The sequence below is a fragment of the Mycteria americana genome, chromosome 1 (assembly GCF_035582795.1).
Source record: "Mycteria americana isolate JAX WOST 10 ecotype Jacksonville Zoo and Gardens chromosome 1, USCA_MyAme_1.0, whole genome shotgun sequence".
Taxonomy (NCBI): domain Eukaryota; kingdom Metazoa; phylum Chordata; class Aves; order Ciconiiformes; family Ciconiidae; genus Mycteria; species Mycteria americana.
In genome coordinates this window covers 128,310,453-128,335,483 of record NC_134365.1, presented here as the reverse complement: position 1 = coordinate 128,335,483, position 25,031 = coordinate 128,310,453, and the positions used below count along the sequence as shown (strand labels likewise).

The following is a 25,031-nucleotide window of genomic DNA, read 5'->3' as shown; positions in this document are numbered from 1 at the left end:
GAGCAGAGAGATATTTTGTCTTTAAACTTGATGCTTTTTACAAGCTATCATTTTGTTCTTATATTACAGGATAAAATAACTTTTTGTGTTCTTTATCACATTAATTACCTCCTGTCCAGAAAATAAATGTTGCAGACTTTTTAGCTTCACTTCTTAGGAGAATCTCTTACTTGTCTCTAAAATGTTTGTTTCTGCTTGATTTTTTATTTTATTTTGATAATGGGAGAACAGACCTGGAGAAATATCAGAAGAAAGAACAAAGCAATGATTGCAAAAGTAGCTTTTTAATAACCATTTCAGTATTATTCTTATGCATCCTAACACTTTTTGTTTGCTTTCTACAGTGCTGCAGTACACTAAGCAGAGATTTTCACTGAGCTCTTCACAGCACTATGCAAATTGTCGCATATAGTTTAGGTCCTTCTCTTCCAAGAGTGTAAGATTTTGTGAAGGTCAAGGACTCCTCTAAGGTACTGAACTGTTACAACTGTGCAGATATTACACAGTCACTATCAGGCATTCCATGCATCCCTATTTAGCATCTTAATGCGTAAAACCAAGCTTTTATTGGTTGTAAATGAGAAGAAAAAAAACCAAAACATTGAAAGCATTGCAATTGGGAGCCTCCAACTGGCAGCAACTGTGTTCTCTTTGTTGAACCTTAATTTGAAACAGATGAAGAAAATAATATTATTTTTATTTTCTCTTCTTCTGGAGTTCACCTCTGCAAGTTCAGCACAGTAACAAGCTATAGAGTCTTCTATGGATAGTTTTCCACATGCTACTTTCTGTAGCAGAATTCATTAGCAGTCAGTATGATTGGTTCTGAGTTGGGAACGAAATAGTTGGGGTTTGGGTAGAAGAGCATGAAATGGATGCTCTGCCTTGGCCTCTCCTGTCAGCCACTCTCCTCCCCCATCTTTTTTTTTTTTGGTTCTGACACTTCTGCCATGAGGCTTTGAGGAGGCATATCTGTTTTCTTACTTAGTTTGCTAAGCCTGTGAATGAAGTATGCTCACTTGTATAGAGGGAGGAGGTCTGAACACTGGGAGTACAAGCCTAAAGGCATTAGAGGTAGACTGGGAATTGTTGAATGAGGAAGATAAGAGGACTGGATGATGGTGAAAGATGAGGAATTCAGTATCTTTAACATGAAGAGGAAAAAAACATAAGGCTGCTTAATAACGTATAGAATGAAGTCTCTGTCTTCCTGTGTTTCAAATGTACCCGGCATATTTTGTGAGTTGCAGCCGTGTGAACAATGCTAAACAAAACTCTGAGGAAGCCAAGAAAGGGAGGAACAGGTAAGTTATGATACCCAGCAACCTGCTTCATATGTATAAGTAAATGGATGTGCAGTTGCTTACATTGTAATATTTGATTAGTTGAAAAGTGATAAAATGTTTTGGCAGGTGTACTCCAGGCCCAAAACTGTAGTCCTTACAGAAAAAATTTTCCCCTGGAAAACGGTGGAAATTTGACCTGTGTCCTACAATCACAGCTGCATCTGTGAACCGTGACCTAGCATAACAGCTTGAAAGGCAAATGAATTCCCGTTAAACAGATTATCGAGCGAGATCAGATAGTTCTGTCCAGTACATTTTGATGCTGGGTGTATAAACTGCAATCTTTCATTTTATTGCTAAGTTTTTAGTTCCTCAAGCGATGTATTTGCAGTAGCAAGGCTTTACAGCAAGAGTGTAAAGCTCTGCCTCAACACAACATATAAACCATTATTTGGAATTCTAGCTGCAGGGGAGTGGTGACTCATACCTTGACTGAAATTTTTAGTCCTCTTTCATTTAGATGTGGAAGATGGTATATTGCCCAGCTCGTCACAGGAAACAACCTCCTTGAGAAGATTTGTTGACATGAAGCAAAATTATTCTAGGAGTTCCAGGGAGAACTACTGCTTATAAATGCAGCTTTATTCAATAGAGGCATAGAGTGTACACAGCCTTGAATTGAAGAAAAAATGATGAAAAAAACCCAAATATTTTTATTGTGTATGTCATGCATTCCACATTGGTGTAGAGCAGTGAACAAGAATGCATCTGCTAGTCAATTCCCTTCAAACTGACTAAAATGAAAGTAAGGTCAATCCTTGAAGAGTTAGATGTTTGTTCACCTGTGTCTATTAGGTTTCTCTGCTCAGCTTCTGCAAGAAAAGTCAGCATTTTACTCTGTCAAGTAAGCCATATTCCTGTAGTCTCAATCTTTAAAGGCTACTACCTCAGACAAAATTATTATCGGTCTCAACAGACTGTGAGCCAGCCCCATGGTGTTATTGGCAAGACATGGAATAACAAGAATTTACAAGATTAATTACATGGCATAGAAACCCTAGTTTATCGACCTGGTTACTGAGAGAATTATTGGACTCCATTCCTGGGGGTATGAGATTACTCAATTTTTCTATCTATGCTAGATACTACGCCAACTGGTAAAACTTCCAGCATTTCTTACAGAATACTTGCCAGGAGTAACGCCCACCAAGTCAAGACCTATTCAGGTCAATGAGGACTTTGATATTAAAAGCCATATGAATGATCTAATAGGTGAAATGACTTTGACAAATTGAAAAAAAGTAAGTACCGCATGAGACTGAAAAGGCTCTTTTCCTTTTCCATCACTCTCAGTGATTAAGATGACAGTATTACTTAAGATGAATTGAACTATGAACATCCTTAGAGATATTGTCAAGGAACTAGCAATCAATCTTCCTCTGTCCCCATCCTATACTTTTTATTTATTGTATTATGTAGTTGCTTTCAGTGTAATCTTTTAGTTTTATTCATCTTTTTTGGTGATCTCACATGAACAACATAATTACTGTTGTTGAAACAAGTGAAGCTTTAATGTTACATACAATTTCAGCATGAAAACGGTATTTAAGATAAGCTGGAAATCGATAAAAGGTTGTGCGACCATACAGGTTCTGTGCAGTAATTTGGTCAGAGAGATGCCTTAGCAAAGGGTGCAGTAGAAAAACATTTAATCATCCAAATGTGCTATATGCAAACTGCTGACTGTTTTCTCCAGGCCAGTACCACAGGGAATTTGGATGTAGACCATTCTCTTCAGACATAGCTAGTTAACGTCGCCTACGGGGCCCAGGAGCTCTTTCAGTCTTTTATCTTTCTCTCCCTCTCTCTTTACCCCCTTTCCCTCTCTCCCAGGGCCAGCTACGCAGCCCGTCTCTGTTTGTGGCACCTTTTGCAATGTAGCACCCAGCTGGCCCTTCCCAGCCCGGATGAGGAGTACGAGAGCTAGCCAGCCACCAAGCATGTAGCCTCAGCAGAGATCGCTACAGCAGTAAGGTTCTGTTAAGTCAGGTGTATGAAGTGATACACAGTGCTCTTCTCCCTTTATCTTAACCAAACATCAGTTTGAAGGAACTTTACAGGTATTATCAGTTTCCCATAGAAAATGAGGTTAAGTTTCTCAGAGGTTAAATTTTGGAGATGAGCCAGAGATGTCCTCATTTTCTCTTACCCCTTGCAACAGTGCTTTCCAGTGCCTGATTTCACTTATATATTTAGTGGCATCTTCAAAATTAACTGTGTCTTCGTGAACTTGGCAGCAGTACAATTCATAATCGTTAGAGGTCCTAGCATGAACATTTATCTTTGCACATTTATGCTCCTCAGAAGTAAACACATTACATTTTATTAGATCAGTGCCCTGTCAGATGCTGAGTGCTCTCCTTTCCAGATGAAGTAAAGGAATGAAGGCATGGAAGTTCCAGTTCTTTCTGGAGACCTTCAGGACACCTTAAAATACGGCTTATCAACTTTCTTTGGTTTCTAGATACAGTTGCCATTTTCATTTGTAGAACTCTAAGCCTGTATCAGCTTCCCTGTGAAAAATACTAGCCTTTACTGACTGACTCAAGATCAAGTTCTGCCCATCTCATGTTGACATGCAGATGCTTACAAACACTAACAAATTTATTTTTCCAAGGAACTGTCTGCCTAAGTTCCTGGTAGCAAATGGTGGTGCCCAATTAAACGGGACTTACATAATTTCTGAGTTCAAACTAAAGGCACTGCCATGGTTACTGTAATGTTTGGGGAGGCTCTCTCATCCATGTTACAAAGTTTTTATCTTTTGCAAAGGCTGTTTCATGAATCCTGTTTCCTGCTGCTCTGGAGCTGGACGAAGGGATAGTACTTCTTATGCCTCTACATAGGTTGCATGCATCAACCAGTTCAAGCACCATGGCAGCTTTGCTACAACAAGAAATGTCTGTGAACAGATGAAGGCATGGATTCACTTCCAATGAACCGGCAGACCCGCTGTTAGGAGGAAGTAAGCTGATCCAAAATACAAGGGCAGAGCAGATGTTCCTTGCTCGCTAGTGTAAAAAATGGGATGGGATCCTAGGGCAGCACAGCTACAACACACTGGGCTGCCTGTTACTCAAACCAGAGTGCAAGGTGCCCAGCTTGGAAGATGTTTATCATCATAACGCAGAATCGTCAGGGACACGTATCTAGAGTGCAGAAGGACAGATCTCCCATCAGGAAATGACAGCTCTGCGCTGCAGTTTTGGCATAAGCTAACTGCAGGGCTTGTGTACTGATGTAATTTCTGACTGCGACTAAACAGAGTCAAAGGATTTCCCACGGAAGAAGAGGTTTTTACATGAATAATCTTCCTCCTACCTGTGCAGGGAGCATTTGCAGCTGTCATAAACTGCTCCGATGTCTGGTGGAGGAGCGGTTGACACACAGGAGCTCCAAACAAGGATTTGGATTGCAGAAAGGTGATCACTGATACATCCATTTTGGCCAGTTCCCAGGGTCTGTGCCCCCAGAATGACTCAGCCATGCATTATGAGGCTAGTGAATAATAATAATAAAGGAAAAAACAAGAATTTTACTTGTTTGTTGAAAAAAGTTGGGGTAGAATTCTGTAGTGTAGAAAAAAGCCTCTCCAAGCAGCGCTGGGTTTGTTTCTCAGTTAATTTGCAAATCTTGTATTTTTACTGGTTTTAAACATGCTTTTCAATTCAGGCTCTTGAATTTGGGTGCAATGCTAGGGAGAGATGCTTGAGATTAAATTGTTGGCTCTCTGTGCTCTGTGGTAACTCTAACCCTCTACTAGGCAGAAGAGAACATGGAGCCGGGGTGCAGTCAGCTGCTATTTGAAAGCCGTAACACCGGAGTGCATCCCAGGGTACCTCACTTCTTCCATGATGGGACCTGTCCTCCTGAGCAATTCCCTGCTGTCTTTGCTGTTGACCAGCCACCTTCGGCTGAACAGCACCTAAGCTCTCAACAGGCAGACTTCTGATACCTTCTCGGTCACGTTGGTTATCTGAACTGCTCTGCTCTTAGATCTGTTCCTTGGCATCCTTCCTGCTTCATTTCTCCAGCAGCAGAGAGCGGGGTGTTGTGCTTCCCTACTTTCTTCAAGTAAAGAGGGTGACCTCTTGTTTCCTACCCAAGACCTAGGACTTTCTTCAAGTAAAGAGGGTGACCTCCTGTTTCCTTCCCGAGACCTAGGAGAGCCACTATATTAGAACTAGGTAGCTGTATCCAGCCAGACCCTGGTGCAGCTGCATGAGAGATGTTGGGGCCTGTCATTAATTGGGGGGGAGACAGATAGGAAAGGGGAACAGAGTGTAACCGGAGAAACTCATGTTTTCCCTCTCTCTTCATTGACCCAGGATAGGGGGAGCTTGAAGAAAGGCCGATTGCTGTTTTTTTCTTGAAAGTCTCCAGTGTTAAGTTGAGACGCAATGAATAGAGATGCTCGTTGCATTTGACCGACTGTGTAGCAGCACCAGCTGCTCTCAGGCAGCCTCCTAGCTACACGAACAGTTGTGCTCCTTCCTTTTCTGCAACACTTCATTTGCAGCCGTGTCTGAAATTTTCCCCTTCTGAAGGACAGGTTTAACAACAGAATTTGATGGGTTTAGTGCTACACAGTCCTGGCAAGTGAGACCTGTGGAAATTTTGTACTCTGTTAGCAATAACAAAAGTGCTGTATTGTCTTCTTTACCAGTAATCTGATTCATCAGGAATAAATGCAGCCTTCAGTTTCTGACTGGACTCATGACTAGCGACCCACGAAACAGGACAGGACTGACATTGCTGTTTCCATGCTGCTGAGGCAAAGAGCAAGCCTCAAAAAACCCCAAATTTACATGTTAAAAACAAGCAATACCAGTGGGATCTACAGTGGTCTGTTTTACTCAAGATTGCAGTAAAGTACCACGTTCCAATGAACTTACACAATCATATTAGTAGTTGTGCTGAGTCTACACACACTGTCATGTAGCTGTGTTAATATGAGAAATTTGGGAAAGTATGCTCTCTAGAAAGTACTATTTGTGGTGCTGTTACAGCATAAAACATACTGCATTAGCAACAGTATCAGTAGTACTTCAGGAACTAATCCGATTCCTTAAACAAAGTTTTCAGGAGATTTAAAAAAAAAAATAATACTTTTTTTTTTTAAAAAAGGGTGTACTTGACACTGCTCATAAGGAGAGCAGAGAGCTGTGCACTTGGAGCTGGGTTTCCCACTGTGCTGCAGGAGAGGTACATCAATCAAACTGGAATAACACCAAGAGGAGGCAGACCCCTCTGTCTTTGTACCTGCTACTCTTCCATGGCTTCAGGTGTTAGCATCATCTGAAAGAAAAAAAAGCTGGCCGTGACATTGCACGGAAAGGTCCCTCAACAATCCCAGCCCCTGTCTTCGGTAGAAAAAGATCAAGTTTAAGGAGTGCACTTAAACATCACGCAGTGCAGTAAGGTATCATTAAATTACCAAGTTGGCTCCAGCATCTTTCTGCTTGAGTCAGCTGTCCTGCTGAACACAGGCATGTGTATCTTTTTTTAATAGCATTTTTGAGTATTATAACTAATTCACAAGCTCCCTCTGCTGGGCTTGCAGCATAGAAGACTAATGGCAAAGCTCCTGTTAGGTTATTTGTAGACTGACCCATTTCTTTCAGCTTATTTTTGACACTTTCTACAGCATCAGAAAATGTGTATGATGAAATTCATGTAAATGGCTTTTTAGAAGTGTGACACAGAGAGGTTTGATGTGTTAGATGCATATTAAAATTTTTTTATATGCAAAGAAGGCGGCTTTTTCCACAATAATGCAAGGGTGGCTGTTACCTCCTAAAAGTACTGATGCATCTGTAAAAAGATAATGATACTTGGCATTCAGTAATGCCTTCTGTTACTTACATACAGGAAAGAGCTCTAAGAAAATAAATACAGATCTTTTAAAAGAATTAAAAGCTTACAGTCCTCAAATATACTCAATACAGTATGCAGTTGTAGGTAGCAGTGGTTTTCAAAAGGCAAATCATGAGCCAGGGGGCTCGTAGCAAGCATTCAGAGGAATGATGAAGTGCGGAAAATGTTATTGTCATCAGAAGCAAAGAAGAGCTAGTCCTGCTTCTTTCTGCCTAATCCTCAAGGTCAAGAGTTCTGTCTAGAGTTTTTGAAACACATATCTAGGGCCTAGCATTGTCATAACCAATATATTATGAAATCTGTCTTAGTAGATTAAAAGGAGTTGTAAAATTATTTACTTCCAACTAAACAGTCTCAGGTTGAGAAAGACTGCTAAGCACAAAAAAGGATAATGTTCTGCGATTGCTGTAGACATAGCACTTCCATGCTGACTTTTAACAGGGATTTACTGAATAAAGTACCTGCCTTAAATAATTCACAAATTTGTGGAGTGCCTTAATGGGAGAAGGCATGTTGACTGCAGTGGCACAAGAGAAAAATAGAGAGACTTTAGAAACAATCACAGTGGCTTTTTTTACTAGAAGTAGGGCTCCTAGGAACAGGCAGTAGCCCAAATACTAAGTATTATAGTGCTGCTTAAGTGTGGTGCTTAAAGTAAAAGGTATATGGGAACACAGCTGTCACCAGAGTGAGTGGAACAGTTATTTAACAGCACACAGCATCACTAGACAATGATTTAAAACAGAACATAAAGAACTCCACCGACCAATTGATACGGGAATTGCAGGGGAAATGTGGAATGCATGTATTCCAACGGTCTAGTGAGGAGACTAAAATGAACACTGCTAATGTGATAGGATAGGTTGTGGTGTCTTTAAAAATACAAAAAGAGTTAGCTGAAATATTAAACCACTGGCAGTATATCTCTTAGTGTCAGTAGTCTTTTGGCTAAGTACTGACATGATAAAGAATAATTTTACCTACTGTGTAGCCAGCTCTCATTAAATGACATTCAAGAAGTTTCAAGAAAAAATGTAGCTATCTCAAGCACAACATTTTTTTCTGGGTAGCATATTCTCATATTGGCTTTCTTCTTCATCAAAGCATGTGACAGCTTTCACCGGACGACGTGGTATCAATATGCAATTTATCCTTGCAAAGCCTTTGGGATGATCAGTCTATTTCTTTGCCATCACTAATTAAACATTTTGCTTCAGTAATTCCCAGGGGCAAGGAGGCATTGCAACTACACTGAAATGAAAATGAACTTTGTGGAGCCACGGCTACACCATCTGTGATTATGATTAATGTATTCTATGATTGTTGTTTTGGTCATAAGTTTTTAGCTGTTTTATTAAAGATACTGTGAGGGAGCATACAGAGACTAGCCACAAATTTTATTTCTTGGCAAGGTGAAAGAAATCTGAGGAGGTTTTAACACAGATTTGGTTAAAATAAAATGTAGCAAGCTGATGGAGATCTGAAATATGATCTCTGATCATTCAACCTTTGGAAGGCCCCTAATAATGATGGTAAGCGAGGGTCTCTGTTCCAGCCAACCATTTCCTAGAATAAGGATCAAATACAAATCCTTCATATTTAAGTGTTTTCGTAAACAGGCAGCAGCCCTACAATGACTGTGGATTGAGGCAGTTGGTAAGAGATATTTGGAGTCAGCACAAAAATTCTCTAATTTAGCTATTAGTTAGGACACATCTCCTATCTGCCTTAAGCGTACAGGTCAGTCCGAGTGGCCAGAGAGAAGGTTGCTTTCCAGATATACAGGCTATCTTCTTTTCCATTTTCTTTGGTAATGTGGAAGTGGGTCAGGATGGGTTGATTTCTATCATCCTTTCTAATCATGATTTTAAATAATCATTTTTCATCTGGCTTTGCATGTGGGCTTTTTTTGCATTCTGTAAAAGAGGTGATATTCATTAGCATATTTCGTTATGCCAGCCAAAAGGGTATACTATCTATACACTTAAGTAATCATAGTGCTTAAGTGTTTGACTTTTTACACTTACTTTATATTAAAAAATGGTGAACAATGCATTTGTTGCTGGCTGATACTTCTTTATGCAGCATTGTGCAAGGCTGGATTTGGGTAGAAGTTTAAATCCATTTAAAATACACAATCAGCATTTTAAAATAGTTATTAATTAAATTGAAAAATTAAAATGTGTTAAACATAAAAGTATGCTTAGCAAAACATGGTTTGTATTGAAAGCCAGTTGATTTATTAAGTAGAGGAACCATTACATACAGAAAATGAACTGATTATGATTTTTCTAATCAGCATGCCTTTGCCTTCCAGAATTACAACAAGGAGATTTTATCTTTCACGTTTATTTTTAAAGGGTTACCTTACTAATCCTTTTACAAAGTATAGGATTTGGAGGACTAGGTCCCAAACTGCAAGAGAGTAAAATGAGAGCTCTGGAAAGAATGCAGTGTGTCTCACCGTGTCTCTGATCTCCTCGTTTGCTTAGGATTTAAACCATTTCTTTAAATTCGGTGAAGCTAAAACAATTCATTTAAAAATGACTGGAAACGACTGAAGTCTCCAGATGTTAACGGCTTATTTACTTCTCTACTGCAGTAACATTAAAGAACACTAATCAACATCAGTAGTAGGTTGTTCTCCAGGTTGTACAAATATCATAGTCATTTGGAGCAGCTGTAATAAAATGCCTTGCCTATCAGGGAGCAAGGTAAGAGAGACAAACAAGATTTTTCAGCCATTAGTTTTCAGTCAAGTTCTAAGTGACATTAATTATCCATAGCATCTTTTACATGTCAAATGAGAGATTGTGGTTGATAACAGATGTTGCCTCCATACTTAATGCAAACAGTGTTTTTTAAAGTTTAAGAAGTAATTGTAAATCCTATGATAATACAAATTATAGCAAACCCAAATGTGTTCAGAAACATTTTGAAGACATTATCTTGATATTCCAGTTAGTTTTAGGATTACTATTTATCTTGTCAAGGCTATTTCTACAGCCTTTTTCTTTTTTCTGCCTCATTTTGCCTTTTTTCTTTCTCAGTTCTCTTTTCATAAGTTGAAATATTTTTTTACAAAGTACAGCTGCCATACAGGCTTTCCCCTAAAGCCAAAACCTACTTCAACTAAATTATTTTAATGACCTAAGTGTTGGTCAGTAATGCACAGATGTGGCTTACACAGAGGAAATTGCTGATGGTTGCAGTGAATTGCATATCATTAGAGCTGTAGTTAAGACCTCACTGAATGCTTTAGGTCAGTAATCTGGAAAAGTTCATGTCTGATGAAATACATAATTTGTCAATCTTGCTTACTTTTGACACCACTAAGAGTAAGGCATTACTCATTTCTTAGGACTGCATTAAAGGCAGTGTTGACCTGTTCATGATGATAAAGTTCCATAAACATAGCTAGTCGCTCTTCATAGAAATCTATCTTGCACTTCATTTTTCATAGCATTTTCTTGAAGTAAGAAGGCCTGGTTCTTTTAGTAAGATGTTTCTGAACCCGCATATGTAGTATTGATTTTCAGTAAAATTTAGTAACCTCTTCCTTGCTTCCTCTTTTTTATATCGTCTGAGAAAAATCTGTCTAGCTCAGTATGTTCCAATAAAGCCTGTAACATTTACTTCTTCTAGAGGTCTGTTTTCCTTTGTCTTCTCCTAATGTCTCTTCCTCCAGTCTGGAGGCGGCTGTTCTGCAGCTTGCCTGGTGCTTGTTGTCAGCTTCCATCAGACTGATGCGTCTCTGGGAAGCAAGTGCAGGAGCTCTTAGCAAGCCTCTTTTCACCTCATCTATGCAGCTAAAGATTTGACGATCACTTTCCTGAGATGGAGTGAAACTCTGTTTTTGAGAAACATTATGTAAATTTACTGTTTTATGTAAGGAATTCTTGATAAGGATGTACATTATGGCATGCTCATGAGATTAAAGGCAGTACTTTGTCTTGTGCACCAGCAAAAAAAGAGTCCTGAAAAGTGTCTTAAGAAAATTATTATAATAGACTTGATGTTTGTTTTGATGTTTCTGTCTAGGTGCTGACCCCAGCACAAATAAAATCAATTTGCCTGGCCATACTAGAATCAGGAAAGCAGTATGCAGTGAAGAAGAGGAAACCATTCCCACTCATGTATTCCTACTATGGAACGGAGTATCTTGGTGAGTAGAACACACCAACTACTTTGAAAGTGATGCTGTGTGTAGATGCTGAGCCAGCAGATGCTTCAGAAATAAAAGATATAAAACCTACAGTGTGGGATTTCTCCTGAGTTGGGACCCTGCAACCTCCTAAAACTGCTCCGTGGGACTGAGGAGCTGGAGGGAAGGACTGATGCTGCCTAGTGCTGGGGAACGCAAGAGCTGCCTGTGCTGCACCAGGGGAGCAGCAGGAGCAGCTTCGTTCCCTCTTCTCCTTTCTGCCCTGGTAAATCTGCCGTTGCCAGATGGAGGCAGCGAGAGGTGTGGTGCCTATGCCTGCGTGGAGAAGATTATCACAGAGAACTGTCAGGGTATGTTCTTTGTTAGCTGCTGTTGCCACGCAGGGTCTTGCAGAGCGTTTTTTGGCCGTAGCAGTGCAACTCAAGCATATGGTCAGCTCCTGCCCATCGCGAGCAGCTTGGTTGGAGCTCATCTGAAGCAGTGGTGAAAGGTCATTGAGCAGGTTCCTGGTGGCATCCTCACGGCACAATGTCACACTGCAGACAGTGTGAGGTTGGTTTGCAGGTGTTGGTGAGTTCTCTGGCAGGGGAGCAGAGGGAGGAGTCACTGCATGGTTCTGCTCCACAGACCCTGGCCGGTACAGACAATTCTTGCACTGAAATTCAGGTTTTAGCTGACTGACACTATCAGTCAGTAACTGGGACTGACCATTTATGGTCCAGTTTCAATTTGGGTTCAACAAAGACTTCAGAGTAATGGTCCAGATTCAGTAGTGTGTCAAGAAGAATAACGTCTTGAAACAGTATTCATTTTAGGTTCAGTTTAACTTCACACACTGAGTTTCAGTCATATCAGAGTGAGAGCAGAAAAAATTCATACATATTTTTGCATAGCTAAGGGAACTGGAAATGACAGAAGTAGTAACAAATCATAGTATCATGCACCTAGAAAGCTTTTATTCCAAGCACTATTGTAATATGCATAAAGAAGATGAAAGAGCCATGCACTCGACAAGGAAATCAGTCCCAAGAGAAAGTTGCCGTGAGATGGAGGTAGGACCTAAACCTACCCTCTAATTTGACAGTTTCTGTTCTTTACAGGTGCAGCACATGGGCTTTCATCAATCCTTCAGATGTTGCTTTCCTATTATGAGTACCTGCAGCCAGCAGATCAGGAGCTTGTGTGGCAGAGTGTTGATTTTCTTATGGACCAAGAACAGAACAGCAACTGGCCTCCTGAGCTGGGAGAGACAATCGAGCGGGAGAATGAGCTTGTACACTGGTGTCATGGAGCTCCAGGTTCTTTTCCCATTGATGCTATGAATAGCCAGATGCTGATCCCATTGCTTTTCCATGTAGAAGATAATTTCAGGTTAAATTTGACCAATTTTGATGTTTTATGAGATGCAAGCAGGCTATTTAGGCTTTTTCTTCCATTTAAGAGTGTTTTATTTATTGCTGAAGCAGCTGGAAGGATAGGCGTGTTTTCTGCCTTAAAAGCATAGGTGATCACAGCTGAAAGAATTCTGGTGATCCTGAACTGTATGTTTTCCGCTCTTGCTCCCTTTCATGACAAGACCTCAAAGAATGGTACAGCTGAGTCAAAAGACAGCATATGGCTGGACAGAGAAATAGTATGCGAAAGAACAGAGATACAGACACATCTGTGAGTTTTGGGAAGGCCTTCAGAATAGCTTTTTTCCCCCCTCATCAGAATCAAAGTTTAAGCTGCACTTATTACATGGATAATGCATAAATTTGACCAAAATTTATGGTGGTCAAATTTTGGTTTTGACCACCAAAAAATTTTGGTTTTGACCACTCCCACAGGGGAGTGGGGAGTGAAGGGGAGTCTATACTGGCAAGGGGCATTTTTTCTGAAAGTCACCCATATAAAACTGTTTTTCAGAGAAGAGGAGAATCAATCCTTAGTTTTGGTTCATGAGGTAAGGCTGATGCCTGTCAGTTCAGAATCTAATCCTATACATTAGCAATTTTGGCAAGTAATGTATATTGAAATTGCTTTTTTACCCCCAGGCAGAATTTTATTGCTAACTAGTCATATTAGCTTGGTAGCGTGAACCTAGAAGGTTACAGAAAAACTTACTTTTATTAAAGAATGTCCATGAGCATTGATGCATTGCTTTTAAAGGTGATCTGTTTAAATTACAAAGAGTACATTATAATTAGCATCCCTTAAATGTGCTTTCTGCTGATGCATTATCTTTTTGTTGGTATGATTAGGGAACAAGCTTCTTGCTCTCACATTATAATGAAGTGAAGTGAAAACAGCTTTTGCTTACCAACATTTTATTTTTAAGAGGAAAAATGACTTCTACAGCATGGCGGGCCTAGTGATGAAACCTGCAGGGAAGATGCCCTCTTTGTTTCAGTATCTTGAGAGTGGCCTTTGACTTGGGTTTATCTGTTAGCGGAGACATATACAGTGAGACTCGACCGAAATGACAAAATTCTGAAGGGCATAAAGAAGTTACTTTAGGAGACATTTAGAGACATGTAAATTCATTAATTGCTATTGTTCTTCCCCAGAAAATCCTGTATCCCATCACTGTTCTTGGGTAATAACGCACATGTAGTTCACAAGAACACTTTTCAGCTACTTCAGTGTATATTATATTCAAACCACAAGTGAGCTATTCTAAACGTTTCTGTAGGCGCTTGATTTGGTTATGTGTCATATGCATTCTTTTAAGGTTACCATGAACTGAGCTGTGCAGTGCTCTGTTGAAGATTATGATTAATTTATTTGAATCCCCTCTAAAAATAAGCCAAATAGCTTTTGCTTTTTTTTTTTAACAAAAGTTAGTATGCATAACTGTTTATAACTAGAATAAAGCAGCATGGGCCCCACTGGAATAAAAAAAAAAAAGCAAGTTTCTTTTTCATTCAGTAAAAAATGCTATCTGTTGTCAAGGTAAGGAATTATCTTGCCCATCTTTGTGTTTCTGTCGGTGTAAATAGGTGAGGTGAGTGGGGATTTGAAACCAATAGAAGACAGTGCTCAGAGTTTACTGTTTTAAAGGCAAAAATGTCACTACTGTTTTAAATTGATGAAAGACTGGGAATGTTAGAGTAAACCCTGAAATTCAATAATGCATTGAAAAGATTGAAAGTGGTGGTGTCACAGGGAGTGGATAAGTATATCTTACCATATGCTTTTCAGCATACCAGATACTCTCCCCTCCATATGTAGCATAAAGATATGTAAGGTTGACATGTGTAGAGCATGAGACTGCATTTTTTTAGTGTATTAATCCTTATTTTCTTATGTGTTCTACAAAACCCTTGGCCTACTTACTACAAAAGACAATCTCACTGCTATTTTCCTAGGCATTGCATATCTGTTTGCCAAAGCTTACCTGGTTTCCAAGAAGCCTCAATATCTGGACACTTGTATCCGCTGTGGAGAGCTAACTTGGCAGAAAGGCCTGTTGAAGAAGGGACCTGGAATATGCCATGGAGTGGCTGGTAGTGCTTATGTGTTCCTGCTGCTGTATAGGCTCACTGGAAACTCAAAATATATTTACAGGGCACAAAGGTTAGCATTCCTACCTTTCTGGATTCAGGGTAATACCAGCAAGTTTCAAGAACATTTATAAAGCTGCTCAGAGTCTGTGATCACCACCCTCTGATGTAACCTGGGTGTTTAAGCCTCAGGTGCAATTCTGCCTGTGAGTTGTGGGGCAGGTGCACCCTGCGGGGAGCCCTGCGGTCCTGCTTCCAGGCTGCCTGTGGTGGGAGAAGCATCGGCTTCTCCTGGGCTCCCTCCCTGCGAGGCTGCGCTCCTTCAGAGGGAACCGGGGTGGATGGGGAGGAACGGCGCGCATCCCATTCTCGTCCTGGCATGAGGTCAGAACAGCCAAGTTGTGTACCCAAGTCCAGGAGCAGAGTAAAATGCGATGCTGTTTGTTATATTGACTCGTTCTCATTTTCAGAGCATTTAACACTATCCCTTACTACTAAACATGGACAATAAGTATAGGACCTGCTTTGCCGTTACTGTTTTTTAGTTTATCATTCCCAGCTGTAGCCAGTTTGACATTGTGCTGTTCAGCTTAGCTAGTGGGGTTAATTCCATTTCGTCCTGATGCAAGCAAGTATATCCCACTGAAAATTCTGTCACAGTGCTGCAATTATCTTTAATTTTATTTCTGTAATTTACTATACATGTTTAAAAAGATAAGTGTTCAATGTTTGTTACTGTTTTTCTTACAGCACAGAATAATGCGGGGAAGTGGTATAGTAATTCAGGTGACTTATTTTCAGCCGTTTGCTTTGAAGTGAGAACATTTTATTTGTGTAGTTATTTCAGCATTACAGAATTTGTTGCACCGATGTGAAACATTGCCTGCATCCTGCTGAAATAACAACCAAGATATAAGTTATTAAAAAGTATTTGTTTAATAATATGTCTCAGACATCAGAAAAAGTTTATAGCTCTCGAAGAAGCATAACGCACGTACAGATTGCAAAGGTTTGGCTTTTCTAGATCTCATGGACCTCAGTTTATCGTGGAAATCGGAGCGTGTAAAATTTCCACATAGGGTTTAATAATGAACATTCTACTTCTTTAAATTATTGAATGTTATTAAAATGATGCTTTCAAACAACAAGTAAGTAGACATACAGAGACACCAAATAATAACAAACTCTCTTTTTTTTTTTCTCTGTTTCTTAGGTTTGCAGAGTTCTTATTTACAGAAGAATTTAAGGCTGGTTCCCGGGCATTAGAAAGTGTATATAGTCTGTATGAAGGCTTCTCGGGAACTGTGTGTTTCCTGACTGACTTGCTGCAACCCAACCAAGCAGAGTTTCCTCTCTTCAGTGTCTTTGTCTAGAGAGTAACATTCTCCAGGGCCACATCCTGGTGGTGATGGGAGAGGGCACCTGCAGTTTCACTTACTTGTCAAGAGAGGCTATTTACAAAACAAGCCAGTGGTACCACTAATGCTAGCCTTAACGTAGCTGGGAGTCAGGTGAAAAAGAAAATATCCTAGGGCTTTGGGAGGGAAGTGTGTGCTCAAAAAAAATGGGTCAGTGAAAAAAAAAAATGGGGGGAGTGACTGAATCTGATGTGATAGATATTTAGCTGTAATAAGAAGCAAAATCTAATTATTCAAGTGAGGGAGAAGGGGTCATTATCAAACTTATAATTTGGTGGTTACACAGGAGAAAAAAAAGCAAGCTAGAATTACAGGGACACACAAAGAAGAAACAGTGATGCATCCAGTAAGTTTTAAAAAGAGACCTGCAAAAACAAGTCTTGATGCAGCGATGCACTTATTGGGGAGGGTGTCATAGACATGTCACTACACTGCACAAAGGCAAAATCTGGGATTTTTTACCTAAACCACATCTACTAGTTCTAGTAACATGTATTAGAAATACCTGTATCTTGGAGCTCTTTCATCTTCATATGCATATAAATGATAGTTGTAGATAGCTATATATTCAGCCTGCAGTTTCACTGGTTCATTTCAGCTAGCAGGGCTTCATGTGTGTAAATGAGAACTGAATTTGACCCTTCCTTTCAGAGCTCAGTCTGTGGTGAGGAGCTGGTCTCCTTACGGATTTACTGTAACTGTCACTTCTTGTAAATGCTTTCCCTGTCACAGGGAAGATGAGTGGAGCCATGGAGAAGACTTGGATTGGAAAGTTCTATAGCAAAGATACAGCAGGCAGATGCTTTCTTCACAATACAGCATTGCTGGATAAGTATTGTTCAATGATACAAAAGCTTCCTTTAAAAATTAATTACTTACAGAAGCATTTCTGAACAATAACATATTTCAGAGAATGGAAAATGTATTTTCCTTGAATTGTTCACTACAAACCCTACAAACTGAATGCAAACCTTGGATGGCATACTGATCTTAAGAAAAAGCTGATTACAAAACTCAAAATTGCTTCTTTTCCTGGTTAACAAAATAATAATGTATATGCCCAAATCATTTGTAGCTATAGAAATAAATGGGTTGCTTAACACTAGTTGCACTAGCACTTAAGGTTGCAATTATATGCTGTTTTATATGTCTTATATATATGACATGGTACTTGAAAGCTAAAGAAAATGGTAACGTAGATTTGTACTAAAAAACTATAAAATCAATATCTGTATTTAAAATATATTTACTATTTATTTTTATTTATATGGGAAAAATGTAATGCAATCACCTTTGAAGACAGATTGGGAAGACCAGTATGTCAAAAATTGCAGTTAGGGTGAAAAAGCTGACCTACATGCACTGCCAAACAATGCAGTCTCTCTTCCTGCATTCTCAGCTGGAGGAGATTACAATTTCTTTATTTTTAATGCCTAATGGATTAAAGTTCCCATATAATTTCAGTTGGCCTTGATCAGGCTATAAGTTGGAGCCAGCTCTTGCAATCCTTCTGCATTTTAATATAGTAATCCCATTCCTACTCTTGCCACTGTTGCTTTAATGAGGTGGCTTGCATTATTATGAGCTGCAGATTAGGATTTCTGCTATTTTGTCTTGCACTGTGCAGCTCTAATTAATTACTTAATCATAGAAGTAACCATATTTCATTTGTGAATAAAGCAATGCAGTTCTGTATCAGTTTGTCAAGAATTTAGGGATTTTTTGGTGAATGGAAATGTTAAAATTCAATATACAGTTGTTATGTGTTTATTATTTGTGGGATAAAAGGTCTTTTAAGAAAGCCATTAATGTCCCTTACTTTGTTACTCTGAGCAGTGAGATGCATACACATAGGAGGATGTGTTTCACAGGGCGTTATACACGTGAGGCTAAATCAAGAAGTCAGTGGAGACGTGTGCGTGCTCTGCCCAGCCATGTTTAAATGCTCCTGTTAGATCAGGGCAAAGTCAATTGTCAGTCCTGAAGATCCTAAGTCCATTAGGATTCTTCTCTAGTTGCTTCGTGTAATGCGGGGCTCTAATATATCTCAGAACTGGAACCTTTTAAACGAACGTTTAAGGAAGGTAAAACTTGGCCTATCCGCTTTTTCCCTGTGGTCAATAGCTTTTCAGTCTCAATTTTTATTGTAGGGTAATGTCACTCAGCTAAAACATGTAAGTAACAACATTTGTGCCATAGCATTTAGATAAAACACAGTTACAGTAGCTATCTTATTGTAAGACAGAGAAACAGGTTTTGCTATGATCTGGACTCAAGCTGTTGCAATCCTACATTTATTGCCAATCATTTTATTTAGAGATGCAAACATAAAACAAAAAGGCCTAGTGTTTTGATAACTACAGTCAAAAAACCCCAAACAACTCCAAACTTCAGCCTTAACAGAATCTACGTGTATCAGCGTACTAATCACGACCTTTAGATTTTGTCCCCAGTGCCTACTTTTTAATTATCACTGGGCCACAGTATTTAATTGTTTCCAGTTAGTTATTTCTCAGGAGACGCTTGAAGAAGAAAATTTTTGCCAAAACCTCAATAAATCTAGAGCACAATAAATCAATACAGTAACTTAGATCCTAACCAAGTCATAAATGCTGATATTGTAACATATACCACATATATGTTAAAATTTACCATAATAGGTGTAAGTAGAATCACTCCGTTTTATTATGCTTAATTTCTAACAATCGTGTTTGCATTTATCTTTTAATATAATTCTTCATAAATGGCAGGAATACACGTTAAGAACTCAGTGTCAGTTTTCTGGTGGTTTTCCCTCAGTATCTCTTTGTAGAATTAATTCCTTCTGATTTACAGTCAGAGAAGACCTCACGCCACTCTGTGTTGTGTTCAACAGCACCCGCAAAACAATCTTCTGTCTCTGCAACCCTTCTCCATATATGAAGCCATGTATTTGGCTTCATTTGATACTAATCCTGTGAGAAAGAAAATAGTTATCTGAGTAAGAGTTAGTCCATTCAACAATGAGAAAACCCATGCAACCACCCAGTTTTCAAAATCTAGGTCCCAGACATCTCTCTGCAAGTTATGCGAGTTCGGCGCTGACTTCAGCAAGGGCAGCACTCAAACTTTGTTTACTGACACTTAAGATCAGTAACATAAACATCCAGTCTCATGGGATACATCTTGTACAATCTTGGAACATAATTATTCATCTGTTTCATCAGACATGGCAGTTTGAGCTTGTTCTTAGAGCTGTGTGGCTTTTCTTACCTGACCTAGCTGGGTTAAGGTGGCTACTAGACATGCTGTAGTCACAGCTTTTGAACACAGTGTAAGTATACCCCAGGGCTCTTCTGGAAATGCCAATCATTAAATGAGCAGGTTTTTTTCATCTTTTTCCTCCTCTTAATTGTCTGTCTCCTTTTTTCCCGTTGTACTATATACGCTGTTACATACATGCTGTTGCAACCTTTATTTGTTGCCTTTAAGACATTGACAAGAAAGCAACCTGAGCGGAGCCGTCAGCACTTTTTAGTGTAATAAAAAATAAGGTCCTTTGTGTTCCCTCCTTACCGCTTCGAGAAGTTGATCATGCCACCTTTGCTAGACGTTCTCAGCTGGATGCTCTCTCCTCCTGCTCCCGAATCAGGCCCTAATAGACTGAAAAAGTGTATTCCTGAACAGATTCTGCCATGGTGCTGTGACAAAAGACTGTGTTACCAGAACCTTGAGAAGCCTCTTTCAAAGTGTAAAACACAAGTTACTACGTCACGTTTGCACATTAGTTTCTTGACTGTGTTTAGTTTCTAAAGTGTAGGCAATAGGAATTTAAGTGATGTAATAGTATTTCTGATTATGCTGTTAAAAAAAAGAGGATGCATTGTGTGGGTATTGGTGCTTATTTGTGATGTACCTGTGTTTGTGTGGTGCTGTTTGTGAGTAAAGCTGTAGATTACAAATCAGTTTAAGGAGCTATATACTGTTCACGACTTTTGGTAGGTCATCCACAGATTACTGTCACGGAATAACTTAGAGGGAAACTAGATCTGTAATGTCCAGATTTAGTGATCTCAGGATTCATAGAGCCAGATGCAATAAGTTTCATCAACAGTACAGTTCTAACAAATACATCTTTATTTTTTCCTGCTACTCACAATTTCTCAGCATGATATAACGTATTCGTTTTGTGCCACTGCTTTCAATATCTGGTTTGTTTGCATCGTTTCCTTCAGTTTCCCTGCCTGCCTTTCCCAACCTACGAGTAACTTCAGAAGACTGAAGCAGCAGCCCAGGTCTTTTGTTCTTGAAAATAAGATTGATTAATTTTGCTTAGGAGGGGTGTTCCACTTATTTGCATTACATTATTTTACACTCCCAGGTGGTCCCTTCCCACTGGCTCTGCCATTTCCCACCTGCTAAGGAAAAATCATTATACTATATAACAACTGTCACTGATGTTTTACACCATTAAATAAAACAGAGACTTTCTAGAGAGCATGTTCACTTCTCTAGTATCTCAACTCTATTAAGACAATCAAAACCAAGTGAAATGGCTAAACATCCCAAAATACATATTTAAATAGTTCTGGGAAATATGCACAAACGAATGCAAGTAAAGTGGTCACCCTTTTCGCTACTCTGTGAAATTAAGTAATGCCACTTTGATGTTATAATAATAATTATATGGACGTGTAGAAAATATGATAAGAATACTGATCAGTTTTTAAAATACTGTGAAAAAACAAAATGTAGGTATCTGATGTATTCAGAATCATAGGTGCAATATGTGCAAATGCAAACTTTCATAAGCAATCAAATTTTTGTACTTACATAGTTATCTACACATAGTTATAGCATCTGCCAACATATTGCATGTTTTATGCAAACAGTGACCTATTTTAGCATATGCATGCATTTTGAGAATATATCCTTGTTACTTGGACCTATAAGATCCATGGACAGTGTGTCTATGAGGTCTGCCAAGTAAATCTCAGGTGTGGTAAGCTTCTCCTACATACCTTGAATATTCATTGGCTTGAGTGCATATTGTAATCTGTAGGAAGATTAGTATATCAGGAATAAGAATTGCCCTGTAGATTTTAAAGAGTAATCTTCCTGTGAAGAACTACACCGATGAGCAATTGCTGGGTAACAGCACAGTCTAGATTGCTCTGAGAAGACATTTCAGTTTATATAAATATGTCCTGGACTAAGTAGTAAGCAGCAGAAAGCTAAATTGAAAAGAAATAAGAAAATGACCAAAAATCACATCACTGAGAGAACAACGTACTTCAAAGCCATAAGCCAAAAATGCTCAGGGCCCACGAACCAATACAGTAATTTAGGGATGTGAATAAGCATTTTCCAAGAGAATAGCAGAGTTTGCTTCATTGCACCAGTAGTGGTACAGTGTGCACTGTACAGGTTTTAGCTGCCTTGAACAACACTTCATTGCCATTATAGCAAAGCCATCATATGCTGAAAAAAGGCTGCCTGTGAAGGAGTTGCCTGGAGCTGAACCTACTGCCTACTCCTATCATTTAATGGAACAAAAGGGATGTCCACTATCGATGCTTAGGCAGTTTAAAAAAATAGATCCAAAAAGCCAACATGCACCAACTTTTTGACCTGCCTTTGAGCTATTAAACCTCCTGACTAATTTGTACCATCACTGATGTCACTGTAGGTCCTGTACCCCGTGTATTTAAAATTTTACATCATGCTCTGAAAAAAGTCAATTTATAAATAGCAATCTGCTTGAAAAGACATACAGCCGTTATTTATTTTTAATACTTACAAGGGAGTCCCTTGACTTTGTTCATTGCATGACTCGAAGGTGGAGGCATTTAGGTCAAGTACAGCAATACCACCTACAATGGCAGAAAATGAATTAAAAACTCATTTTGCCTAGCGGTATAATGATATTTGAATAAAAGATACTTTATAATGCGGTGATATTCAGCAACAGCACTGCATGACTATACATGCATACTCCCCAGAAAATTTTATGTAGAAGTCCTGACATCAGTTATATCCCATAGTGAATAGAAAACAAATCCTAGTCAAACATTTATTTCTACTTCATGTAGAAGAGAAAGGCTGTCTGACCAGAAATTGAACTCTGCTTCTGTCTTCATTACCATGACCACACATGAGAGGAGAAAGATTTCCTCTAACAGTGGTCTGATTTTGCCACTGATTTGGCCTCCTGTGCTCATTTTAAGGGCCTGATATGCCACCTGCTGATGTCAATGGTGAATCTCCACCTGATTGCAGGCATGCAAGGTTAGGTCCTTCCACAGGTGTGAAATGGGGGCAAAACTGCATCATTCTGGGCCCCAAGCCTGCAAACTTTCCTCCACACAGGAGTCCCATGGAGTTAGTAAGGCTTGTTCGTAGAGTAAGAGGAAAGCACAGGTGTTTGCATATGCAGGGCCCTTTTGATAGCTGTTTTATTCCCATTTTCCCTCAATATGTCTGCAATATATGTGAATGCCAATACCAATAAAAAGTACAGGGAGCTTAAATGGCATTACTAACAAAGGCTGTTATTTCATGTCTAGTTTGTGTTGGTGACACTTGATTATTCAATATTTTCCAACATACGGTGTTCGTTTCTTGAGTACATGCCGCACCCTAGATTGGTTTCTCAGTGTAATAGCCATTTGCAGCCATAATATGGTACAGGCCCTATAGAATCAAGACTGATTTGATTCTTTAGAAATGCACCTTATTGTTTAAAAGCAGGACCCCTGCTCTTCTGATGTTTTAAACACTGTGATCTTTCAGAATGTGTTTATTGTATTAGTTTTGTATTGTAGATTATGATAGAAACTAGATTTTATAGCTTTTTAAAAGCAGTGATAATACTAAGCTTCATTGTGGCAGAACAAACTGTGTATATCCATATTATGAATATTAAAGCTGTGATTATATTTTGCCTTAAGTAAAAGCCCAACCTTGAACAGTATGATTTTGCATTGGATTGCTTATTTCCATACTTATCTTCCATAGCACTGGCAACTTTTTCCTTCTGGAGCAGTCATGACTAGGGCTCCAAAAGCTTCTCACTGGTACCGTGTTATCAAAGGTAAAATCATTCATCTGAGAATTTTTTTAGCTAAAGCATCCAGGCTGCACATAGCAATCAGATAAAACTACGTCATGGTAGTTTCCCACGAGATAACAGAAGACAGGTTGCTTTTGGCCTGTAGGTTAAAGTTACCCACTTAGGTGTTTATTTTCAGCCTGCTTCAATCCCTGTACCCATGGCCTCCCCCCTTTCCAGAAAGACCCCTCCATTCCCAGTGAAGAGCATTAGAGCATTAAATTCACTTAGGCCTGCCCCTAACAAGGTTTCCATCTTTGCCATCATCAGCTGAGCTCAACTAGGTGAGCAATGGGACTCCAGATTTGCCAGTGCAGCAGTTCAAGAAATGGCCCAAACGAAATGTTACTGGCATTTTTTCTATGAATCTGGTGACAACCTAAGCTGTACTAAAGAATAGTAGCAGACATGCAGAAGTAGCCATTAGTGTTATCCCATTAATAGGCTAATAGTATCTCAAACTCTGTATCTTGCCTTCCTGTTGTGCTCCTGGTAGGTCCCAGGTCTGTAGCTAATCTCCACATGCAGATGTGCAATTGCCTGGGAACAGGCAAGCAGAAACGAGATCTATCAGGGAGGCATCAGAGCCAGCTGAGCATGAACCAAGTACCTGCACCAAGAGGAGGAGAGAAGTGGCAGTGGTTGGAGACTCCCCCTGTGCAGGATACAGGCACCATCTGCCAACCTGACTTGGCACCTCAGGAGCTTTGTTTCTTGCCAGGTGATCAGATTCAGGATGCTGTGGAGAGACTGCAAAGGCTTGTCTTGCCCTCGGGCTATTACCTTTTGCTGCTCGTCCATGTGATGCTGCCAGGGTGACCTTACGCATATCCAGAATGACTCCAGAGCTCTGATGGCAAGGGAGAAGGGCATGGGGTGGTCTCCCGGCTCCTTCTGAAGGGGAAGGGCTTGGGGATGGTAGACAAATGCTGCTGGCCAACAGCTGGTGTCACAGCAGGGCTTTGGGTTTTGTGGTCCTAGGAACCTTTGAGGGAAAAGGCCTGACAGGCTAGGGTAAGATCCATCTGACAAAGTGGTGAAAGAGCGTCTCTACCAGCAGGTTCGTTAATCCGGTGAGGAGGTTTTTGAACCAGATGCATCAGGGGAGGGTTACCAGGACTCACAGCTCCTTTTCTGCATCTTTTTTAATCAGCTGTCCCTCAGCCTTTATTATTGCATGGGGTTATTTTCTCCCAGGTGCAGGACTTCGCCTGCTTCTTTCAGGCTATTTCTCCAGCCTGCCGAGGTCCCCCTGAAGAGCAGCCCCACCTTTCCACCGACCAACCCCCCCCCCCTTAGTTCAACATGTATCTCATGGCCAAAGGAGACGTGAGGAGGGGGTGGCTCCTCGTGCGCCACCGAGGAGCGTTCCTCCATATACCCCCCCAGCCCCGCCGCTGTCACGATCGCGCCCCAGCAGCGCCGAGCTCACCCGCACCGGGGCCGCCGCTGGAGGGGCGGCAGCGAGGGCGGCGGCGAGGCCGGCGCCTTCCCCGGCCCCGTCACGGGCGCAGGCCGCGGAGAGGGCGGTGGAGAGCGCGGCGGCTGCGCCGGCGGCTCCCCCTAGCGGGCGCCGCGCCGCACCACGCCGCGCCTCAGCGGCGGTTGGGCGGGCCGGGGCGTGGGGCGGCTGCGGCGCGGCGACAACGC

At 40.3% G+C, this 25,031-nt stretch overlaps 1 protein-coding gene and 1 long non-coding RNA gene across 2 annotated transcripts in view; one reads left to right on the top strand and one right to left on the bottom strand.

The window, feature by feature from the left end:
- LANCL3 (LanC like family member 3) overlaps positions 1-18,743 on the top strand; it is a 34,915-nt gene extending 16,172 nt beyond the window's left edge. The window contains exons 2-5 of the mRNA XM_075520577.1: positions 11,265-11,388; positions 12,489-12,686; positions 14,739-14,946; positions 16,087-18,743. Of these exons, the coding sequence (XP_075376692.1) occupies positions 11,265-11,388; positions 12,489-12,686; positions 14,739-14,946; positions 16,087-16,246 (690 nt within the window). The 3' untranslated portion in view covers positions 16,247-18,743. The remainder of the gene's footprint in view (positions 1-11,264; positions 11,389-12,488; positions 12,687-14,738; positions 14,947-16,086) is intronic.
- A 382-nt stretch (positions 18,744-19,125) lies between these two features.
- LOC142418568 (uncharacterized) lies at positions 19,126-24,931 on the bottom strand. The gene is made up of 4 exons (XR_012778327.1): positions 24,165-24,931; positions 22,071-22,143; positions 19,847-19,971; positions 19,126-19,245 (listed from the first exon to the last, which is right to left on the bottom strand). It is a non-coding gene; the product is annotated as an uncharacterized LOC142418568 (long non-coding RNA).
- Between the last annotated feature and the right edge of the window lie 100 nt (positions 24,932-25,031).